We start from the raw sequence: 24,874 nt of genomic DNA, 5'->3' as shown, positions 1-24,874 counted from the left end.
CTCACATTAGTGAGCCTGAGAATAGGATGCCATAGCAAATTTCAGTGAAATATTAGAACCAAATTATTGGTTGTTCTTTGTCTGAGATGAAGGAACTTCTGAAAAAGAAGCAAGGCAAATAATAATAAAGCAAACATTTGATTGAAGCTACTGCAGTTTAAGGTAAGTTCCATTCTACTTCAAAAGCGAACAGGCATCATGTCCAACAGGATGATATCTGAATGATAGTTTGATGGTTAAATAGCAAAAAATGGGCCTGGATCATGTTGATCCAGTTCCCCCATTGCGAATTATTGTCCGAATCCATTGCACTTGTCAGGGCTAAATGCAGAATAATCTCTGCCCATCGAATCTAGAGTATCAATCAGCAGAACATGGAGCTTCTGAAACCCCCCAGCGACCAGCAAAGATGGGCAAGAGGCAATGTCAGCTTATTAATTTTAATTGTTCATCAATTTTTCTAACACTCAGGGACATTTATAAAGTAATAAAGGAAAACAACAAAAATATAAAATTAACTGAAAATACTCAATTAAGAAAGCAATTTTTTTAAAAAAAGTTAATTTTAAGCCTTCCTAAATCTTCATCCTATAATCCCCATGGGGTCTCAGATTCTGCAGCAGTCTGTCTCCTTGGCAAGAATGGGCTCAGCCATTAAAACCCGTGTGGAATTAAGCAGCAGTGTACAGTGACAAATTCAGTCCTCCCAGTATCAAACCATTCCAGACTTCTACATTTCACAGTCAGTACTCAGAAATCTGGGCCAGAGTTCAGCTTCAGAGCCTGAATTCTAGTAGTTCTCCAGCTGACATGTGCTGGCACATACGTCTTAGTGTAAATTTAAGAATAAATTTGTAAAAATATTGAAATAGAAGTTCCTATCCATGGAAAATATGTGACACTACCTCCAAAATTTTATATTCATTTTCACCGATTGCAACCAGTTCAACATTCAGATTGCTTCAGTGACACTGGAATACTACAGCACAGTACAGGCCCTTCGGCCCTCGATGTTGAGCCGACCCATATTTTCCTAAAAAAAAAGTACTAAACCCACACTACCCCATAACCCTCTATTTTTCTTTCATCCATGTGCCTGACTAAGAGGCTCTTAAATACCCCTAATGTTTTAGCCTCCACCACCATCCCTGGCAAGTCATTCCAGGCACCCACAACCCTCTGTGTAAAAAACTTATCCCTGATCTCTCCCCTAAACTTCCCTCCCTTAACTTTGTACATATGCCCTCTGGTGTTTGCTATTTGTGCCCTGGGAAACAGGTACTGGCTATCCACCCTAACTATGCCTCTCATAATCTTGTAGACCTCTATCAAGTCCCTTCTCACCCTTCCACGTTCCAAAGAGAAAAATCCCAGCTCTGCTAACCTTGCCTCATAAGACTTATTTTCCAATCCAGGCAACATCCTGGTAAGTCTCCTCTGCACCCTCTCCATAGCTTCCACAACATTCCTATAATGAGGTGACCAGAACTGAACACAATACTCTAAGTGTGATCTCACCAGAGACTTGTAGAGTTGCAACATGTCCTCTATACTCTTGAACTCAATCTGCCCTATTAATGAAGCCTAGAATCCCATAGGCCTTCTTTACTATCCTATCAACCAGTGCAGCTGCCTTGAGGGATGTATGAATTTGAACCCCAAGGTCCCTCTGTTTATCCACACTCTTAAGTAACTGACCATTAACCCTGTATTCAGCCTTCTGGTTTGTCCTTTCAAAATGCATCACTTCACACTTATCCAGATTGAACTCCATCTGCCACTTTTCTGCCCAAATCTGCATCCTGTCTATATCCTCTTGTAACGTTCGTCAACCTACAGCTCCATTTATAACTCCTCCAATCTTCGTGTCATTCGCAAATTTACTCACCCATCCTTCCGCCTCTTCATCCAGGTCATTTATAAAAATCACAAAGAGCAGGGGTCCCAGGACAGATCCTTGCAGCACTCCACTAGTCACCGACCTCCAGACAGAATACTTTCCTTCCACTACTACCCTCTGCTTTCTTCCTGTAAGCCAATTTTTTTTTATCCAAACAGCCAAGATTCCACTGATCCCATGCCTCATGACTTTCTGGATGAGTCTCTCATGGGGGACCTTGTCAAATGCCTTGCTGAAATCCATGTAGATCACATCTACTGCCCCACCCTCATTAATTTCTTTTGTTACCTCTTCAAAAAACTCAATTAGGCTTGTGAGGCACAACCTTGACTTCACAAAGCCATGTTGACTATCCTTGAGTAGACTGTACTTTTCCAAATGCTGATAGATCCTATCCTTAAGAATCCTTTCCAATTGTTTGCAGACCACTGACATAAGACTCACCAGTCTATAGTTCCCAGGATTCTCCTTATTACCTTTTTTAAACAAGGGAACTACATTTGCCATTCTCCAATTCTCCGGCACCTCCCCTGCAGCCAAAAAGGATTCAAAGATCATAGTTACTGCTCCAGTGATCTCTTCTCTCATTTCCTACAGCAACCTGGGATATAGCAAGTCCGGCCCTAGAGACTTATCAATCTTGATGTTCATTCTTTTCATCCTTCTGTTCTTCACATACGCATAGAACGCCCTGGGATTCTCCTTAATCCTACATGCCAAGGCCTTCTCATGCCTCCTTTGAGCTCTCCTAAATCCTTTCTTAAGCTCCTTCCTAGCTACCCTATATTTCTCATGAGCCCCTCCTGCTTCCTGCTTCTTATATCTAACATATGCTTCCTTTTTCCTCTTGACGAGTTACCTCACGTGTTTCATCAGCCACAATTCCCTTTTCCTACCATTTTTTCCTTGTCTCAGTGAGGCAAACCTATCCTGAACCCAGCACAAGTGGTCCCTAAACTTCCTCCAAAAGTACTTCTGTGTTTTCACCCTTGAACATCTGTTTCCAATTTACTCTCGCAAGTTCCTGCCACACCCCTTCATAGTTAGCCCTTCCCCAGTTAAGTACTTTCCCATTTTGTCTGTTTTTATTCTTTTCCATAGCTATGCTGAAGCTACGGGAGCTGTGGTCACTCTCACCAAAATGCTCCCCCACCAAGAGGTCTGCCACCTGACCAGGTTCATTACCCAGAACTAGATCCAGTATGGCCTCTCCTCTCATCAGCTGGTCCACATACTGTGACAGGAATCCTGCTTGAACACACCTGACAAATTTAGCCCCATCTATCCCCCTTGCAGTCAGGAGGTGCCAGTCAATATGAGGGAAGTTGAAATCATCCATAACTACAACCCTGTATTTCATGCACCATTCTAAAATCTGCCTGCTCATCTGCTCCTCGGTGTCCTGAGGGCTATCTGGGGGCCTATAGACTACTCCCAGCACAGTGATTGATCCCTTCCTATTTCTGACTTCCACCCACACCAACGTTGCCCAACATTTATATTTCCGCATAAACTCTAATTACAAGTTACAGAGATAGATTTCAACTTGTAAGGAAAGAAATTTTGAACTAATCCTGACAGAACCTGATCTGATTTGTTTTCAGGTTAGTGAGCTGACAGGTTCAAGTTTCAAGAGGAACAAATGGATATACCAATACAGAACAAAATGAATCTTTCTGCTTCTGGCAAAAAGAATATTAAAGTTAATAGTGGCATAAGATCAAAGTACTAAAGCCAGAGCTTCCTTTCACAAATCATTAAACTGATTATGGATGATAAGTAGAGGAAAAATCCGATCTTTATTTCAAGGTTAATATAATTTGCCTGCACAGTATATAAACACATGCGAACAATGATGACTGTCAAATAAATTAAAGTTGAATGTAGTAAGTGCATTTCCCCTAATATATCACTGATTACAGGAACTGTAAAGTTTAACCATCTTCTGTCCCATACAAGGAAAATTTCCTTTTAGAAAGATTGCATCACTGTCTAGTATCGAGTGGGGTGGCTATTGTACTGGATCAAGGTAAGCTGCAGAGAGTTGTAAAATTAGTCAGCTCCATCATGGGCACTAGCCTCTGTGTTTGAAGACATCTTCAAGGAGCGGTGCCTCAAAAAGACAGGATCTATCATTAAGGACCCCCGCCACCCAGGACATGCCCTCTTCTCATTGTTCCATCAGAAAGGGGGTACAGAAGCCTGAAGGCACACACTCAGAAATTAGGAACAGCTTCTTCCCCTTTGCCTTCCAATTTCTGAATGGACATTGAACCCATGAACACTACCTCACTACTTTTTTTATTTCTATTTTTACACTGCCTATTTAACTAATATGTACATATATACATAAATATATATACTTACTGTAATTCATTTTCCCCATATTATCACGTATTGCATTGTACTGTTGTCACAAAGATAACAAATTTCACAACATATTCAGGAGGCATTAAACCTTATTCTGATTTTACTATATACTCACAACCTTCAACAACTTGATGATAACTGATGCTGATACCACATTCTCTAAGTGCATATTAAGGAACTTTATTTACCATCACAAGTTGCTTTAAGAATTAGTGAGCTGCTTTGTTGCACTACGATGGGTGAGTGTTGAAAGTGCTATACAATATCAATGCCAAGAATTTTCAGGATTTGAGAAAGGAAAATTGAAGGGACAGTAATGAGTGTTCACATCAGGATTATGATTTATTAGTGAGTATTTGTAAGTGGTGATGGAATTAAAATCAATTGAAACTTTCAATTGCACGTGCCCGCGAGGAAAAATAATTTGAAGGCTATACAGGTACACAGATAAAGCTGAGGAATGAGAGCCTTTCAGCTGACTCTCTTGTTGGAAAAGGTCATTGTCCGCACTTGAGATTTTGTGAATGCTTCTTACCACTAATCAGCCAAATATGACTATTGTCCAGGCTTGTTCCATTATGGACATGAACCAGTTCAATAAAACAAGTAATTGAGAAAGGAGCTAAACATTGGGAATCATGTTGTGAGAGGTAATTTCAGTGTTGAAATGAAAAAATCAGAAAAGAATGATTAATATATATGATAAATGTCTGGAAAAATATCAAGGCAGTAGCAATAGAACAGCTTGCTTAAAAAAACTAAATGAATAAAAGCCATTACAGGAAGACGTGAATTAAAATGGGCTGAAAGGTTAGTTCAACCACTATAAAACTGCAAACAGGAATTTTAAAGTAGATATCTTCATGTGGATCACATTTTTGTTAAAACCACACAAATGTTCAGTTCATTATTGCTTTCAAAGTATGGATGAGTTCACATGTAAATTAATGTTCTTTCCTACTTTTGGGTGGATTATAGATTCTCTCAGCACAAAAAAAAAACTACAGGTGATTATTACAGAGCTATCACTACAGGAAGGGATAAAACAAGTACATAAACTTGACACCAGATCCCTCTCTCTCTAACTCATGGAATGTAGTCATTTGACTGTGAAATTGAATCTACAATTGATTTATAATCACAACCTGCATCAATAAAAAACATACAGTACATATCCGTGTTTTCAAAAGAACAACATGATTGATTGGCAATTGTTTATGATTTGTGACAACTATACAGTGGGTTCCCTGAAATTGGAGTAATAAATCATCTTGAGACACCAGACACTTGATGTGACGTCTACACATTAATTCTGAAATGACAATATCATCTTGGAAGCTAGATGTACCTTAAATATTATAGGCATTGGCAAAATTTAAGATTAATTGTTACCAATTGCAACAGCACTGAAAATTTAGTTGAAGAATATGTTCCTTTCCCTCTTCGTTACCGGGCTCATTCACAAAGTGCAATATAAATGCATTTCTATCATCTACTAATGTTTATATTAAAGATTAAATTTATCTTGAATTTTAATTATCAGTTTAGCTACTTTTCATCTACATATTAATAACAAAATGCAAATTTACAGTATACTATTTTTCATGATTCCTACTAATTAAGTTCTGCAGCTTTAGAACAAATGTTGGTTATATAATTATGGCTTTAACTAAAATGTTTAAAATGGCTTTTTTGTGTGTTGACAACTGGAAAAAAAATCAAACAAGTAAAAATGGTGTTTATAATTTTAGATCAATTTAGGTTCTTTAAGGATTCAAACTGAATCCAAATATTGATGCACAGCACAAAAGAGAAATCATATCAGATACATTACTACCTTATTAGGAGTTATAATTTGATTGCATGTAAGTAACCCTTCCAGTGATAGAATGGCATCCTACTACAAACTAGCACATCAAAATTTTAAACATAATTTTGAAGATGTTCTTTAATATGCACATTCAACAATAGAAGCACTGTATTGGAATTGCTGATGAGAGTTACAAGGCTATCGGTAATATACAAGCTATCTGACAGCAAATGTGGACTAGATAAAGGTGTAGTTAACTGCAAAATCCTGGAGGTAGTTGCTGCAGACTATAAATAACTAAAATTGAATTAACCTTAGGTATTTGCTGTTCAAAAGTCCTGAAAGTGTCAAGCTTTTTAAAAATGTTGCAAATGAGTTCTTAAGGTGTGCTAAGCCATTAAAAAAATGAAATAGTATATAAAACAAGCATTACATCTGCTGAATTTAATTTTCTTTGATTATTTTATCAAAATCCACTCTTTTAAAAATAATAAAAACCAGATATCTTTTCTAAAGTTAATTTACAATGTATCATCATTGACACAGTATTTATTAGTTGAAATTAAAGCCTTTAACTTCCTAGTACAATGTATGAGAATTCCTCAGTATAATTGTTGCTCTCCCTGCTTGATGACATCACGGTTTTAAGATACTGGAGCCAACAGCAGCCAACATTAGGAATAAAACCACACAACGGGGTCATGAAACATTTGAGGCCACTTCCTTCAGTTGTCTTTGCTTCGTTGTAAATACACAATCTGAACTACTGGATAAAATAAACCTGCAGCAAATAGGTATACTCCCAAATGTTTAACAAGACATTAGCAACTATTTTATTTAGAGATACTGCACAGAATAGGTCCTTCAGGCCCTTTGAGATGAACCGCCAACAATCCCTGACATCCCCAATTTAACTCTAACCTAATCACGAGACAACTTACAATGGGCAATTAACCTACCCGGTACATCTTTGGGCTGTGGGAGGAACCTGGAGGACCTGGAGAAACCCGCGCATTCCACGGAGAGGACATCCCGCAAGTCCTGACAGGACCTTACAAGTCCTACCACAAGCTCACCAATAATTTCATTCATCTCCCTGGCAACTCTCACAGGATGAACTAGATTATTCCCAAGTCAAATTTCTTCAAACAAAGGCACCTCAAACCAATGAAATTTAATAAATTCTAAATCAATACAGCAATAAAATACTTAATATCACAAAATTAAAGAGAATATTTTAAGACAGCAAGATCACAAAATATTGATCAACATACACCAGTTCCAGCCAATTCTACAGAAAGATTTCTTACCGGTGGCCTCAGATCTGGATGTGTTAAAACGTAGCCATTGTTTGTTATTGCAAAGGCATATCCATGAACACCCAGCTGCAATTAAATAATGTTAAACAAGCTGCAATCAGACTTTACATATAAAAATTCTGACATACTAAAACATGGTTAGTGCATTTAATATGAAGCTATGAGAGTTAATACAGTAGACCAAACAGGTTCCTATAAGACCCATGTACTACCTTGCACAGTGACTTATCCATTATTAACCATGAGCACTTATAAAATGTCGTTCAAAATAAACTCAAATGACTACAAACTGGTTAATTAATTACTAGTTTGTACAAAATAGTGCTTCTCTCACATCATTGAGAATCATTATAGCTGAGAAATTCCTCAGTCCTACTCTGGTTTCACCAGTGTAGCTTTAACATGAGTGTAATACAAGTTTCAGTTACAAATAAGCTTCCACTGAAATAATACTGCTATATTCAGCCTAACTTTGTTTTTGCAGGTTCCAATATGAAAAGAAAGTGAGCAATTAATTTGTTTGTTAACTCACGTTACTAACTTCAGTTTTTGAAATTAGGTGTGCTGTGTTTTGGTGTTGGTTATTGTTTATATTGTTTATAGTGCTTTTTTTTGCATTTCACTAGGCAAGAACTCTCAGATTTTTTTGGGTTAAAAAGATTTAGTTAAATTATTGGATAACCCAAAGGCTTAGTTTCTGAGGGCTGAAACATACGGAATCAGATAGCATCCTAAGAGTGCTTTAGGCCAGTTACATTCACACTTCTTAATTAATATCTCATCAATTTGAAAGTTTGGGGTTCCTGGACTGCCTCAGTGCTGAAATGACTCCACAGCCTGTGGGCTCACTTTCAGAGACACGGCTGATCGTGTTCTATGTATTAGCTGCTTATTTTTTTTCACTATTTGCACAATTTGTCCTCTATTGCACATTGGATGTTTGCCTTTGTTGTGCGAGTTTTTTTCATGGATTGGGTTGTGTTTCTTTGCTTTGTGGGGGCCTACAAGAAGATGAATCTCAAGACTATACATACTTTGATAACCTATTTGAAATTTGAAGTTTTAAATATTTACCAGGCTTTGTCTTTTTTAACATTCGGAATATGTATGCAATAATTATCATTGTAAGCAGAATATTCTAAGATTCAGATACATAAATACATTCAGTCATAACAAAACCCTAAACTGCCATTTATGATATGCTTTACCCCATATTGGTTGTTAAGAAACTAAGTTTGCTTGGAGCTGCAGGTGAAGAAAGACAACTGAGGAATCAGTGAAGGGATATTAGTGCTGAGTGACATGTTACTTAAAAGCAGTAGCTCCAGTGGACTCATAGAGAGAAACACTTTTAAACTTCTTGCAGAAGACCCACAACCACAAATGTTATCACCTGTTTTATTTTAACCACCATAGAGAAAAATATTACTATTATTGTACTAATTTAGGCATCTAAAATTTGTATATAAATATCATAGAACTCTTAATGTCAACTTTAAGCCTAAAGCATTGTTATTAACTCAGGTATTTGCAACTGATGTACTTGACTTCTGATAGCTTTGCCAGTACAATCCTGGCATAGTATATAGATTTTTTTAAATTACATGTATTGAAATAGAAATGTAAACATTTAAAGTACATAGTGCATTCTAACTTGGGGCCTATTGGTAGTGTCATCGCTCAAGCCAAGTATGATGTTCTCTAAAGGAGTTGTCTATTGGTGGGTTCTCAGTGGCTATAGAGGCTGATCTGAGTATATTATATAACAAAACCCTAAACTGCCATTTATGGTATACTTTACCCCATACTGGTTGTTAAGAAACTAAGTTTGCTTGGAGCTGCAGGTGAAGAAAGACAACTGAGGAATCAGTGAAGGGATATTAGTGCAGAGTGACATGTTACTTAAAAGCAGTAGCTCCAGTGGACTCATAGAGAGAAACACTTTTAATTATATTAATTAAATATATTATATATATTAATTATTTTAATTAAGTATATTATCCTCTTTATTAATCTTATTAACCACTTTTAACACACAAAATGCTGGAGGGACTCAGCAGGCCAGGCAGCGTCTACTGAAAAAAGTACAGTCAACGTTTCAAGCCCAAAATGTTCCTCCAGCATTTTGTGTGTGTTGCTCAGATTTCCAGCACATGCAGATTTTCTCTTGTTTGTGATTTAACCACTTATTAATGCAGTTTATTAATCACTGCAACTAATTTGAGTGATCTATAAACATGTCCTTCCATCCCTTAAGTATTCTCACCTTCGCCATTCATTGACTATTTGTTCATCATTCTTTGGACTGAATACTATTTACTGTTTTCCTGCCACTTTCATCCTGTGTTGACATTTTGCATCAGGATGCAGTTTTCCTTCTGGCTATCAACCATACCACCAGTTCTTACAGTATCTCCAAACTCTTTAGTTAAGGCTCCTAGATAAACTATGGAAGACCAGAACCCTGCCACTGACTTGAAGAATCTCATTGCAAACAGGCTTCCTGTGACATACAATCCTGTCCACCTTTACACTTTGCTTCCTACCAATAAACATTATTGCATCCAAGAAAATAGGATCAGAAGACTTCAAAATGAAATTGGCTCAAATTTCGCTGAGGTTTCTATTAACTATCGACTATACTTTTCATGGATAAATCTCAGAAAGTCCAGGGGAGTATTACAAATAACCGTAAACACAAAGGTTTCATAGAAAGACTTACCTTATACTTTGGAATAACCTTCAAAAGCTCTTTTACTGGAACATCCGTTCCCACCACACCCAGAAGAATACCTTGAGTGCGCTGCCAAGGCAATAAAAATATCAAAATAATTATCTCCCATAAAAATAACTCCATTGGTTGACTATTAATAATAACTATTAATAACACTTTTTGTGTTATTTTTCAGCTTTCAATTTACTCTCTAATTTAAACTGCCTCACTCCCATTTATCCCTCTCTCTTCCCCAAGGCACTGGATAGCCCAAGGAGGTATGCTTCTAAGCTTCCTGAATTGTCTTTGCTGGTTGATTTCATGGTGCACATGATACTAAGCTATGCTTTTTATCAATACTATCCCAGAATTAAAACCATGCTTCAGACATTATATCTTATTTTCCTCAAAAAAACTCCACCACTGAGCTCAAATTCCTTGCACTTGCTGTAGATTACAAATAAGGTCAATGCCTGCATGTGATGAATTGAAAATGTATACTCACTGTTTCATTTTTCTTGCTAAATACTGGCATTGCAATCGTCGTCATTAGAACGCGATCCGAATCCGTCGTCAGCTGAGTAGCAGAAAGAAAAATATGATTATACTGTTGATGATTTGAGCCATTCTATTATAATAACCAGTAACATAAACCAGTCAAATTGTCAAAGCAGAGGCTTTCAACATTATTTTTGATTTTTCACCACTGAAGAAAGACCATTCATTCCGAGTTTCTAGTTAATTTCCAGCTGTGATGCACAGGTTTAATCAACCATGAGTTAACTTTTCTCTATTATCCTAATTCTTAACTCTTACTGGTTTTAGTGCTGTTATAATTGTACATCTTTAACATTGAATAGGTTTGTCAAAAGAAGCAGGGATTTTTATAACTAAAGAAACATGGGGGCTAAATTTGAATGAAATGATACATTGGTTGCCAGGCAAGATTAAATGATGTCCAGTGCAGGATACTACTTTTGCAGAATGTTAATTTGTGAGATTGCAAGTGTTGAGCCAATGTGCTGCATGGTAGCATGCCTCAGCAGAGGGGTAAAATTGTATGGGTTGGCAGCACAAAAACGTTATGAGGTGCCCAGCAAATGTACATTAGTGCACATAGCCTTTGGTAAGTAAGGAAACTTGTGGAGGCAGGGGGAAAGGTTCAGCTTTATGTTTAAAGAACCATCTTTGTAGGAGTAGTAAGGAGGATAAATTTACTATTTCTGTAAGAGATGGATTTCTAGATTACTATGTTAAGGAATCAGCAAGGGTACAGCCTATTGTATATGAACATTGTGACATGAGAAAGGGTTAATTAAAAAGTTGGTGGTGAAGATACCTCTAGAGAATTGTAATCATAATATCAAAGAATGTCATGTAATGATTAAAATAATTTAGTTTGATTTGAATCCAAGCACTTAAATCCCAGCCAAACAAATTTCTAAGATATGAGGTTGAGTTAGCTATAATAGATTGAGAAACTAATTAAACAGTAATGACTAATACTGAGTTAATACTCGTTACAATAAATACATATCCATTTAGTGCTTAAACTTTAACAGAACAGGTTGTGATTAGTAATGATTAATAAGATAAAGAAAACTTTCAAAGGAAAATACCTAAGATGTTGGAATGAAGAGCAATGAATAGGAACATTTCAGAATTCAGAAAAGTCAGATTTAGGTATTGATAAGAAAAGGGGAAGTAGAAATTGGGGATAATATAACAAGAAACTGTATTAACTGGACTTCAAAAGCTTCTAAACTGAAAAGATTAATGAAAGGTAATGAGGGTCTCTTACAAAATGAGACCAGAGAAATTATGCCAAAGATTTAAAAAATGACAGAACAATAAAATAAATATTCTCTGACCCTACAATCATCAACATCAACAAAATTTACCAATAAACAGCTAAGAAAGCCCAGATGATGTACAGATTCCTTTCAGTCTGCTGTTCCCCCCACCCCCATCCTGAATATAACATTTCAGTTGATGAATCCTTGACCCTCTCATTGGTAAAAGCTTGTTACTAAACCTCTGCCTTTTCTGAAGAGCAGCCCATTGCTTAAACCACAATGCTGAGCTCAGCTCAGTTCCACTCAGTGGGTCTAACATTGGATGAGACCTTGAACCCTTTGGACTGTTGCTCAGCATCAATCACAGCTAATCAATATTGTAGCCACCATTGCGGGGAATAATCAAAGATGCAGTCAATATCAAAGATACATCAATACAGTTTACATTAGTTTAGAAGTAAGGAACCCTGAGTTGTACACCAGTTGGAATTCCCATTATGCCATTACAGTTGACCATTATAGGATGCACAATGAAAGAGAACTAACACAACGGCAGGGAAAGTATTTGGACTTGATTTTTCTACATCATTTCCCACTAACGTACTCTTATTTACCCCTGTCACTTTCAGTTGCCTGCATAAAGCAGAACTCCAAGGGCAACAAGGAACAAATATTTCATGCCATCCTGTGAAACAGCTCACATTTCTGTTCCTCATGGAGGACACCCTCTCACAGTGGTGGCCGAAGAAAAACAAAGAAACTGAGGGATAAGAACTGCTGGGCAGTAATCACCACCCCTCTGCCACTGTGGGTCAGATGCAATTACTGAAAGCTCAACTGGTCATGGTGTTAAGTCATAACTGCATGGTCTACTGTCATGAAGCTCCTACTTGCAAGGAGAAAACAATAACTCAATGTTCCAGCCTCAAAGCTCAGCTCGGGCATGATCACATGACAGTCATGTGATTAGCAACCTTTCCAGAAAGATATATGCAGTGAAGACAGCAGTTGCCACATCAATGTGATTTATCTCTGCAATATTAAATCGACAATTTGCACTATAATTCAACAGTTTTGAGAATGCTGGTAACAATGCCAGATAAACTTAATTTCAATATCCTTCATGAAAATAAAATGTCCGTGTTGTAATGTCCTACTGCCACATTATGGGCTCCCCTATGTGGTCTAGTATGGCTGCTAAAAGGATGCCCGCTTTCACATTGTGTCCATGCAGATAACTTGGATAATCTCTCTATGCTCTTGCCCTATAGGAACAAGCTTCAGACTACTGCTTAGCAATTGACGGCATAGCCTGGGATAACTGAGTGAGTGTGACAGATCAAACAACTTCTCAGATGAGACAATGGAGGCTTGTACAAATCTCTGCTGATACTGACACCTTTCTACCATTATCTCAATATCGGGACCAGATAACAGAGTCTGCGAGCACCTTGGTTAAATCACTAGACCAGAAATCGGAATTCTGGATCATTAGTCCAAAGACCTGAGCTTGATTCCCACCAGAGCACCTGACGAATTCTGAATTTCAATCTTGAGCTTAGAAACAAAATGCACGTTTCAACAATAGTAACCATGAAATCACTGGTTGCTGTACAAGTCCAACAAGCTCACTAATGCCTTTTGAAAAAAGAAAACTGTTATCCTCACCTCATATTGTCTTTCATGTGGTGGACTCCTAACTGCCAGTCAGATCAGGGGCAAATGAATAAGGAACAATAAATGATGGCATTGCCAATCACATCCACTTCACGTGAATGAACAGAGAAAGGCCCTGATTCACCTGAGTCAACTGTCTGCCCGATCTGAAGGAGTGTGTGAGGTAGCAGTGGAGTGGATGGCTCTGCTTCTGCAGCAAAGAGACCAAACGCCACATGCTGGAGTCCAGCTCCTCAACAGCAGCATTCTGCTCACATGTGGCGACTCTCTGCTTCACCCAGGAGTGCTACCTGCTCAGGCACAGCATCCTTTGCGCCTTCTAGCCCATTATCTGTTGATGGAGTGCTTTCACCTGTCTACTGCGAGAAGCAATCCACACATGCCATTGCTGTGCTCAATGAGCACAAGGCTTTGCTCGAGTGGCACCTCTCTCTTCTATGAGGAAACCAGGCTGTTCCCTGGCAACATTATGTTGTTCTTTTGGAGATTCGAGCTGCTTTCACATGGCAGGGACCAGACCTTTAACTGGATCGGAGTGTGACACCACTGCAGCCAGGAAGAGTTTGTGTGGCCTCAATCTGTATCACCACAGCAGTCATCACCTAAACCAGCATATTATCTTTGACAGGTTCCTCACTTAGTGCAAGGCAAGGCCTCAGAGATGAGGTCATAGTTTCCTGGTTCCTTGAGAGCAGGGAGGTGGTTGTTCAAGCTGCTTGTTAACTCTTGCACTCAGTTGTGTTTGACAGCCTGAAAACTACCTTGCAGTGCAGCTAGATCAGCCTTGTCAATCTCAATGGTAGGGTTCTCCTCAGTCAGTATGGAACAGCAGAGACAGTACGGAACCCCACCTCCACTCTACCAGAATCCCAATGCCTGGCTTGGGCAGGACTGTAGGCCACTGGATGGAGTGAGAACAAGGAGATGGCACGTGTGGAGTAATAGTTGTGCCTCCTGGTTGTTCCAGAGGCCACCCTGATTTTTGTCCAGCATTACTCGCTATTTCAATGATTTTCCTAATCTACAGTGATGCAGCCACCTCCTGCAAGGCTCTTCCAAAAGCAGAGCAAAACCCTGCAGGTGCTGCAAATCCAACAATTAAAAATAGAGTACGTGGATGAATGGGCAGCACCACTGAAGAGAGGGGGGAGACGGGGGGGGGGGGAGGGGAGAGGGGTAGAGAGATAACAGTCCATTTTTCAGGTTAGCTTGCCCAATCCTAAGGCAGACAGGGTAAGCTTCCTGGACTTATTGCCTGCACCAAGATTCCTACACCATATTTTGTAAATAGCAGAGGTGGCTCTCTCTGCACACTGCCCTTCTCTTCTACATACAATACAAGGCAATTGGGTCAGGTGTGGCAGATATCTGGCTGTGCTAGAATGAGTGTGGACCTATTAGAGATTGTGTGGGTTGTATTTTAGTGCATGTTTCTGGGTGTAAACCACCTTGAAGTGTTTGAATTGGCTTGCATCAGTGTGAAAAGCAGCAACAGCCCAGTCTACAGACAAAATCTCAGTTCCTCAAGGTCAGTTCATATAACCATATAACAATTACAGCATGGAAACAGGCCATCTTGGACCTTCTAGTCCATACAAAACGCTTACTCTCACCCTAGTCCCACCTACCTGCACTCAGCCCATAACCCTCCATTCCTTTCCTGTCCATATACCTATCCAATTTTTTTTTTAAATAACAAAATCGAACCTGCCTCTACCACTTCTACTGGAAGCTCGTTCCACATAGCTACCAATCTCTAACTAAAGAAGTTCCCCTTCATGTTACCCCTAAACTTTTGCCCCTTAACTCTCAACTCATGTCCTCTTGTTTGAATCTCCCCTACTCTCAATGGAAAAAGCCTATCCACGTCAACTCTATCTATCCCCCTCATAATTTTAAATACCTCTATCAAGTCCCCCCTCAAACTTCTACGCTCCAAGGAATAAAGACCTAACTTGCTTAACGTTTCTCTGTAACTCAGGTGCTGAAACACAGGTAACATCCTAGTAAATCTCCTCTGTACTCTCTCTATTTTGTTGACATCTTTCCTATAATTCGGTGACCAGAGCTGTACACAATACTCCAAATTTGGCCTCACCAATGCCTTGTACAATTTTAACATTACATCCCAACTCCTATACTCAATGCTCTGATTTATAAAGCCAACATACCAAAAGCTTTCTTCACCACCCTATCCACATGAGATTCCACCTTCAGGGAACAGTGCACCATTATTCCTAGATCACTCTGTTCTACTGCATTCCTCAATGCCTTACCATTTACCTATCTCTGAACATAACACTGAAAGAGGAATAACAAGTCAAGAAAGTGAGCACCATGCTGTACATTACATCACCTCGTCAGCAGGAACGTAGCTGTTGGCAACACAACTTTACAACAGCCGCAAAACGGCACCACTTGTCAGTAAAATTCCATTTATTTGGTCAGCTATGACCATCAGAGAGCACTGGCTTAGTGTTCCGAACTCCCTGTTGCTAGAAATTACATTATAGAATTACAGAAGCGTCCAAGTCCTGTAAGGTTTCCTTCGGCTGCTGTGCAACATTGTTGTATGCCACACCGTTGTGGGCTGCATCAAAGGTGGTGATCAATCAGCATACTGGAGGAGATTGAAAATTCGGCTGAGTGGTGTCATAACAACATCCTCTCGTTCAATGTCAGCAAAGCCAAGGAACTGATTATAGACTTAAGGAGAAGGAAACCAGAGGTCCATGAGACTGGCTGCATTCTGACCTGGTATGGGAATACCAGTGCCTTTGAGCGGAAAATCCTACAAATGATATTGAATTCAGCTTAACACGTCATGAGTAATACCTCCCAACCATTAAGCACATCTACATAAAATATTGTCATAGAAAAGTAGCACCCATCATCAAAGTTCCTCACCACTCCAGCCATGCTCTTTTCTCGCTGCTGCCATCAGGTAGAAGGTACAGGTGCCTGAGGACTCACACCTTCAGGTTCAGGAACAGTTACTACCCCTCATCCATCAGGCTATTGAGCAAAAGAGGGTAACTACACTCATTCTATTTCTGGTGTTCCCACAACCAATGATCTAATTTTAAGGACACCTTATCCTTATGTTTCATGTTCTCATTATTTATTGCTATTTACTTACATTTGCATTTGCAGAGTTTATTGTTCATTGATCCTGTTTACAGGTTCTGTTTTATAGATTTGCTGAGTATGCCTACAGGAAAAAGAATCTCAGGGCTCTGTGGGGTGACATGTATGTACTTTGATAATAAATTTTACTTTGAATTTGATCATCAAAATCTTAGCAGGACAATTTCTTCTAATTGCCTTTTGCCGTCAGTTCATAAATATGATCTTATAGTAGACATTTACAATTCAACTTGAAAATCTTCCTGATAAATCTATCATGTCACTCATACTGAGGGAATCATCCTCATAAATGTTAAAGCTTCAGAATGGGATTGTTGCCTAGGGAAACAGGATATTCTGACAGTGTTGATACCATTATCATACTGTAAAAAGAAAATGGGCTGGATGTGAAGACTATGCATATGAATTTTTAAAACTGTTTAAGGGAACAAGTTGAATTAGATGTGGCATATTTGTTTTAGCCATGCCAATACAAAAGAAAAGCTATGCATAATAATAAATCCACAAAACATTAATGGGATTCTACAATATAAACTGATTTTTAATTACAAAAAGACAATATTAAGAATTAAACAAACACAAATAAAATGGATAAACAGAGTGACGTTCAATTAGTGATCTGGTGGGGAAGGGACTTGAATGCTCAATGTTCAAAGTAACTTTATTATTAAAGTACATATATGTCACCACCTACAACCCTGAGATTAATTTTCTTGTGGGAATACTCAATAAATCCATAATAGAATAACTGCCATAACAGAATCAATGGAAGACTGCAACAACTTGGGCATTTAACCAGAGTCCAAAAGACAACAAACTGTGCAAATACAAAAAGAAAGAAATAATACTAATAAATAAATAAGCAATAAATATCAAGAAGATGAGATGAAGAGTCCCTGAAAGTGAGTCCATTGGTTGTGTGAATATTTCAATGATGGGACAAGTGAAGTTATTACCTTTCATTCAAGAGCCTGATGGTTGATGGGTAGTAACTGTTCCTGAACATTGTGGGGTGAGTCATGAGGCTCCTGTACCTTCTTTCTGATGGCAGCAGTGAGAAGAGAGCATGTCCTGGGTGGTGGGGGTTCCTGATGATGAATGCTGCTTTCCTGTGATTGTTTCATGTAGATGTGCTCAACAGTGGGGAAGGCTTTATCTAAGATGGACTGGGCTGTAACCACCACTTTTTGAAGGGCCTTCTGTTCAAGGGCATTGGTGTTTCCCTACAAGGCTCTGATGCAGCCAGTCAATATATTCTCCACCACACATTTATTGAAGATTGACATAATTTTAGATGTCATGCCGAATCTTCGCAAACTCCTAAGGATTAGAGACCCTGCTGTGTTTTCTCTGTAATTGCCTTTAAGTGCTGGGCCCAGGGAGAGGTCCTCTGAAATATTAACACTGAGGAATTTAAAGTTGCTGACCCTTTCCACCTCTTATCCTCCGATAATGACTGGCTCACAGACCTCTGATTTCCTCTTCCTAAAGTCAAAAATCAGCTCAATGGTCTTTCTGACATGGAGTGAGAGGTTATTGTTATGGCACCACTCAGCCAGATTTTCATCTCCCTCCTATATGCTGAATCATCACCATCTTTGATTTGGCCTATGAATGTGGCATTGTCAGCCAACTTGAATATGACATTGGAGCTGTGTTTAGCCATACAGTCATAAGTGTAAAGTGAACAGAGCAGGGGGCTAAGCGGAGTCTTGTGGTGCACCTGTGCTGATGAAGATTGTGGAGGAGATGTTGTTGTCAATCCAAACTGACTGGGGTCTGCAAGTGAGGAAATTGAGAATCCAATTGCATAAGGACTTATCGAGGGCAAAATCTTGAAGCTTATGGATTAGTTTTTCGGGGATGATGGTGTTGAATACTGACCTGTAGTCAATAAAGAGCATCCTAATGTATGCACCTTTGCTGTCCAGATGTTCCAGGGTTGAGTGAAGAGCCAATGAGATGGCATTGGCTGAGGAACTGTTGCTCCAATAGGTAAATGGAGTGGACCTAATTTGCTTCTCAAGCAGGAGTTGATGTTTCATCACCAACTTCTCAAAGCACTTCATCACTGTGGATGTAAGTGCTACTGGATGATAGTCTTTGAGGCATGTCACCCATGTTCTTATTGGGCATTGGTATAATTGAAGCCTACTTAAAGTAGGTGGGTATCTCAGACTGCCAAAGTGAGAAGTTAGAAATCTCAATGAATGCTCTAGCCAGCTTACCAGCACAGGGAAGATCAAATTGTCCCCAGATTGCCTAACAACATTCACCTCCAATATAAATGTCCTTGAAGTTCCCTGTAAAGCTCCAGAAAGGATGATGCGTCAGAAATGAAACCAACCTAAATGCTATTGATATGGTAAATGTATCATAGTAGCAATATTGACACAAGAAGAATTGGCTGGTCAAATATCTGATGACATGAACTAACATGGAATTAGCTATTATCATTTTTTTTACAGGAAAAATAATTATTTTTCATTACACATATTGTGAAAGCAATATGCAATTGCATTTTTAGCCAAAGGTTGATTTGGCCCTAACCCAATCCCACACCATTTACTGAACATGAATACAAGGGGAAGACATCTTATTGAGCCTGGTTTCAGAGGCAAATAATGCTGATACATGAGGCTTTTTTTTACTCTCACTTGAGGACACCGTATCGCATTTTCAGAATATTCCACAATATATTTTTAGTATCAGTGCAGTCATCTGGAGAAGGATTTACTGATTGGGTAAAATGTACCGTCTTTGCTATATAAAAGAAAACTGCAAGGCAGTGAGTCATCAGCAGAAGACTTTCTTCTATCATGAGTGCTAGGATTAATGGCTTTCGAACCCTTGAAAAAAGGCACAAATGTTGCTAATTTGATTTAATTATTTTAATTTAATTGAATATAATCTGGGTATTAATTGTCACTTCAGATCAAAGATACCACCGTAGATTACAGGCTATTCAACACCAGGTGGATGACAGGAGAAAGGCTTGATGGGACAGCCTTTCCTCAAGTTGCTCATGGATCTTCCATCTCCACAAAAGCTTGACATCACAACAAAAAACAATTTTACCTTTATGCTGCCTTTATACTTAAACCATCAAGAAATGAATTCAGAAGAGACTAAATTTTTGTGCAGGAAGTTCCATGATGCATAAATATAGAATAACACTGCACTTCCTTTAAATATTCTTATACTTCAGTTAAAAATTTATTCTCAACATAGATATGCAATTAATCTTCCCAAGAAACAGAGAAATATCATAAACATATTTACACATTGAAATCGGAGGTACCACATCCTAATTTAGAGCAATGGGAAACTTGATAAACTGATGTTTAGTTGATAAAAAGCCATGGTAACTTAAGGTTGTGAGAAGGTATAGATAAAATCATGACCTATTAACTAATTTATCTAATACAACTATTTTTCTTAAGCCCTTACACTGCTAGTAGGTTCAGGGAAACTTCCGTCTTCCTGCATTGGCCAATTTTGCTTGATGCTGGAACAACACTAAATAACATATAAAAATCAGGAGTAGTCATATTACCATTTATACAAGACTGCAGCTAAACTACACAAAAGTACAATAAATTAAAAGTTTACTTGTTCAACATCCCTCCCCCATTTCCTTAATCATCTGTTCTCTCTAATCCGTTTTTCCCCAATTGATATGTTGATCAAATTACTGGAAACCCTTTTTATTTCATATTAAGTGGGGTGATGGGTAGGTGCATGATGAGGGTGAATTTAAGCTTGTCTGCCTTCACAGATAGCATGGTATTTTAATTCTGGTCTGGGGTCAGTTTCCTGATGTGGTTTGGGGCACACATCCACTTCACACAGATCTTCCAGAGGACCTTAAATCCACACCGAAACCTTTTGCTGATGTAGAATTCCTTGCTGCGAGATATTTTTGTAATTGTTCCTTTTAAGAAGACCTCACCTCTCTGATATCCTCTAAATTATCCACCATGTCTTTATCGTTGTTTACTTGCTTTTTTGGCCTGCCTTACTCTGGAGGATGTGGAAGGAGGTGTGAAATGTAAAGGACAATTAGAAATTAGAACACTTGTATTTTTGATGGTCTCAGCCTCCAGAAATATGCATTCCCTCTAAGGATTAAGTTGCAAAAGCGCATCTCTCTTACAGTATATTCTCTTAGTTAATTACCACTATATATGATTCAATTGCATTTTGTAACCAAGAAAGAGGTGAGTATGTGAGCAAGTACATTTGGGGGACATGGTTCTGCTAATTGAATAATGACAGTGGGGGCAAGCTGACATGCAAAGCTTGCCATTGTATGAAGTGTCTGAAGGTATACACAAACAAGTTAATGCTAGGTTTGAGTCTGATCTGTTGAGATACTTGGTAAGAAGGAGCTGGGGTTTAGTTATTCAGCAGCATGTATGCTTGGTGGTGCAGAAGCAGTTGAAAGTGCATTTGCTGAATTTGCCTAAGCACGCATTAGCAGTGAAGTCTTTCAGTCATGTCCCCAGACCCATAGGCCTTGACTTGTAGCACTGACTACCACAGCTTTCTGAGTATGAATCCAAGTGTTTTCTTGCCCCCGTTCGAGCCTTCCATCAAAGACTCCCGTGCAGCATCAAGAAAATGTGCTGCCAGTGCTCTGTTGCAGACAAAAGTGCTCTTCTCCTTTAAGATACAGAGGCTGGCATTAAGCAATATACAGCAGTTAAACTGGTGCCTACCTCTCACAATATTGCACAGCCCCGCTGCTTTCACACTGCAAATGGCATGATTACTCTTGGTTGTAACTACAAGCATAAATGAGCAGGAAACAAGAATTTTACATGGCCTGGTTTTGACAATGTTGAATTTGGCTTCCAAAGCCTTGTAAAGAAAATAGCATTTATTACTTCCAAAGCTTCGGCTAATATCAACAGCAATGATGTCATCTGAAGCAGCTCATACTAAATAAGCATTTGAATCTTTTTTAAGTTGTTAAATTCCTCATACTCTCCCTGTCGTATTGGCTGAGAAACCCATCCATGCCCATTGTGGGATGTGCAGGGATCTTAGGCATTTTTATATCAAAATGGTAAAATGGTGAAAATTCTCAGCAGGTCAGTCAGTACCTTTGGAGAAAGATATAAAGCCAACATTACAGGTCAATGACATTTTATCACTTTTACTTTTTGACAATCCTCTTAGCTTCAATTGTCTTTGGCTTTAAACATCCCTAATCTGTACATCTTTATATTAGTATGGTGGTATGCAGAATTATATGCAGGTCTCTTGCCCAACTCAGTAGGCCGTAAACGTATGAAAGCCAGGTGCTATGTGACCACATTCCTGGCCAATAATTGTATGAAGTACAGTATCAATAGGTTGCACACCATGATGAATAAATCGCCGAAGTATTTATTTATTTCTGAATTAAATGACTATTATTCCTATCTTGAAACCCAAGATAGATTTACTGTCTTCAAATTACTACCTGAATATTATACTGCAAGTTTATATTATACTGGTGACTTGGTGACCTTCAAAACAAGACATAAACAATGTTCTTGAAATTTAACCATCCTCCCTGGAGACAAAAGTTTATGACGCATAAATGAAGATGGATGTACAACTCCATGAGTATGAGCCTGCCATGTAAAGCTGGTTTACCAGCCTGGAAAATTGATGGTCGTATTTAAAGCAAACATACCTGAACCTCCTTCAAAACTACTTTTATGATTCTTAATATTTTAATAGTGTGCGCAAGAAAAATCATTCATCTGAGACTGCACCGTAAGTTATTGAAGAAAATGGACACCCGCATCATGGAAAAAGGTTTCCCATCTTAATACAATACTTAGCTACTTCAGTTTTAACCCTGATATAAAATTTAGTGGCAGCTAACAGAAAGATTACCTTTATAATTCCTGATCATTTACAGGATTCGCTTTTAGAAAATACACAATCAAGCTTTTGTTTGTTAACCCTTACATACTGTTCATATTCTATACTTTCATAGTATGGTGCAGGTCAATTTTGACCCAGCCTAAGAATCCCCTCATAACAAGTGTCTATACTAAATTTTGAACCTCTGATCTATTTAGAATGTATAAATAGCCTATCTGACATTAATAAATGGGTGATTAATCCTTAATTAATGTTTCAGAGATCTAAAATCTATTTCAATAGATACGGGTCAAATTTGTCCCAGAATAGCCTCAATGTACAAAAATTTACACATTTTGGGTCACTTTAGGAAAAGTCATCAAATTTCAGCTAAAAAAAATGGCATTTATGGTGGTTTTACTGCTGTCAAATGTCAAATCGGATCAAATTTGACTCAAACAGTATGTAAGGATTAAGTGACTCTTGTTTTAATTTTTTTGCACTTTGATATTCTGTGAAGCTTTGAAGATACTTTCACAGGCTATTTTGGAGTCGCAGAGTCAGAGAGACATACAGCACAGAAACAGGCCATTTGGTCCATCTAATCTGTACCAACCCATTTAAGACATGAATTTTGGCACCTTAAAGTAAACTTAACAATGTTTTCCCAAACTTTTCAATGTATACATTAAGTTTCATTTTTATTCATATAAACACATGCTTGGACAATATAATTGAACAAACTTTTAGAATTTTTTTAGAATACAAACTTTTGGAATTTAGAAGATTGAGGGGGGGGACCTTATTGAAATGTATAAAATTCTAAAGGGATTGGACAGGCTAGATGTAGGAAGATTGTTCCCGATGTTGGGGAAGTCCAGAACGAGGGGTCACAGTTTAAGGATAAAGGGGAAACCTTTTAGGACCGAGATGAGGAAAAACTTCTTCACACAGAGAGTGGTGAATCTGTGGAATTCTCTGCCACAGGAAGCAGTTGAGGCCAGTTCATTGGCTATATTTAAGAGGAAGTTAGATATGGCCCTTGTGGCTAAAGGGATCAGGGGGTATGGAGAGAAAGCAGGTACAGGGTTCTGAGTTGGATGATCAGCCATGATCATAATGAATGGCGGTGTAGGCTCGAAGGGCTGAATGACCTACTCCTGCACCTATTTTCTATGTTTCTATGTTTCTAAACTAACTTGTTACCCCGATACAATTAAATGGTATTGATTTGGCTGTGGCTCTGTGAGATTAAAAGGAAATGAATCAACACATTACCTGCTTAGCCTGTGGGAGCTGATGCATAGGGAAAAAGAAAGAAGACAATTAATGGCAATGTCTTGTCCACTTAATGACTAGACATAATCTTTTAATGGATCAGCAGTACTGCTACAGAAAATTATTGCCTCACTGTTTATTGAGCAATCATAAGCTGTAATTAGATGACTAAATGATTAGAGAATACATATTCAGTATATCCTTCTGAAATATATTTCTCTGGAGCTGCTTTACTTTAAATAATTACATCTTTAAAATATTGTTGTGAACGAAACAATTTCCACTTGAGGATTTAAGGATTATTGCATTTTAAAAATGAATTATAAAATCATCAGGCCTCTGGAAGAAGCCATCTGGCACTACACTGAAGGCTTGTAGAACAATACACAAGCCAGTCTCCCCACTCCTTCCCAGTATCCCTTTAAATTATTTTTGAAATATTCGTCCAGTTCCTCTTTGAAAATCCTGATTGACTTTGCTGCAGTACTATATGAGCTCTGGATCTTAAACAGTTTCTGCACAAAAACCTATTACTTCACATTTCCTGATCTTTTCCCCTATAATATGCTTACACTATAATCTATGTGCTGGTACGAACAGTTTCCTGCACATCCCTATCAAGTCTTCTCTCAACCTCTTCTACCCAAGTATCTCGTCTAATCTCGTAACTGAAATTCTTTTCTCCTACTGAAAAACAAATGTAATTTATTCATGACTATTTTTGTTAGCCACTTTTATTACAATCTTATGTTTATTTGTTAGAATGTGTGGTATAAAATTACATTTTATCCCAGTCTATCCCAGCATCTATTTCATGGATTGCTGCCAACCATTCTAAAGACCTGCTGTGTTGGCTGAGAGTGGGGAGTTTTACCTGATGGGGTCTGTTGCCCACAATGAAGGGTAAGGACCAAAAGAATGCATGTATGCCTACTTTTCAAAAAGGAATCTCAATGAGAGCACAATGCATTTTTCGAGGCTTTCTTTCTGACAATAGTCTAG

At 38.4% G+C, this 24,874-nt stretch overlaps 1 protein-coding gene across 3 annotated transcripts in view; it reads right to left on the bottom strand.

The window, feature by feature from the left end:
• The window catches only part of cacna2d3a (calcium channel, voltage-dependent, alpha 2/delta subunit 3a), an 893,404-nt gene that overhangs the window by 232,275 nt on the left and 636,255 nt on the right, over positions 1-24,874 (bottom strand). For all 3 annotated transcript variants that reach the window (XM_059944148.1, XM_059944149.1, XM_059944150.1), the window contains 5 exons: positions 23,873-23,890; positions 20,183-20,251; positions 10,618-10,689; positions 10,122-10,202; positions 7,391-7,465 (listed from right to left, as the gene is read on the bottom strand). In XM_059944148.1, the coding sequence (XP_059800131.1) occupies positions 7,391-7,465; positions 10,122-10,202; positions 10,618-10,689; positions 20,183-20,251; positions 23,873-23,890 (315 nt within the window). The remainder of the gene's footprint in view (positions 1-7,390; positions 7,466-10,121; positions 10,203-10,617; positions 10,690-20,182; positions 20,252-23,872; positions 23,891-24,874) is intronic.

The sequence above is a fragment of the Hypanus sabinus genome, chromosome 19 (assembly GCF_030144855.1).
Source record: "Hypanus sabinus isolate sHypSab1 chromosome 19, sHypSab1.hap1, whole genome shotgun sequence".
NCBI classification, from domain to species: Eukaryota; Metazoa; Chordata; class Chondrichthyes; order Myliobatiformes; family Dasyatidae; genus Hypanus; species Hypanus sabinus.
The sequence above is the reverse complement of the archived record's forward strand: the minus strand, read 5'-3'. Positions and strand labels throughout refer to the sequence as shown.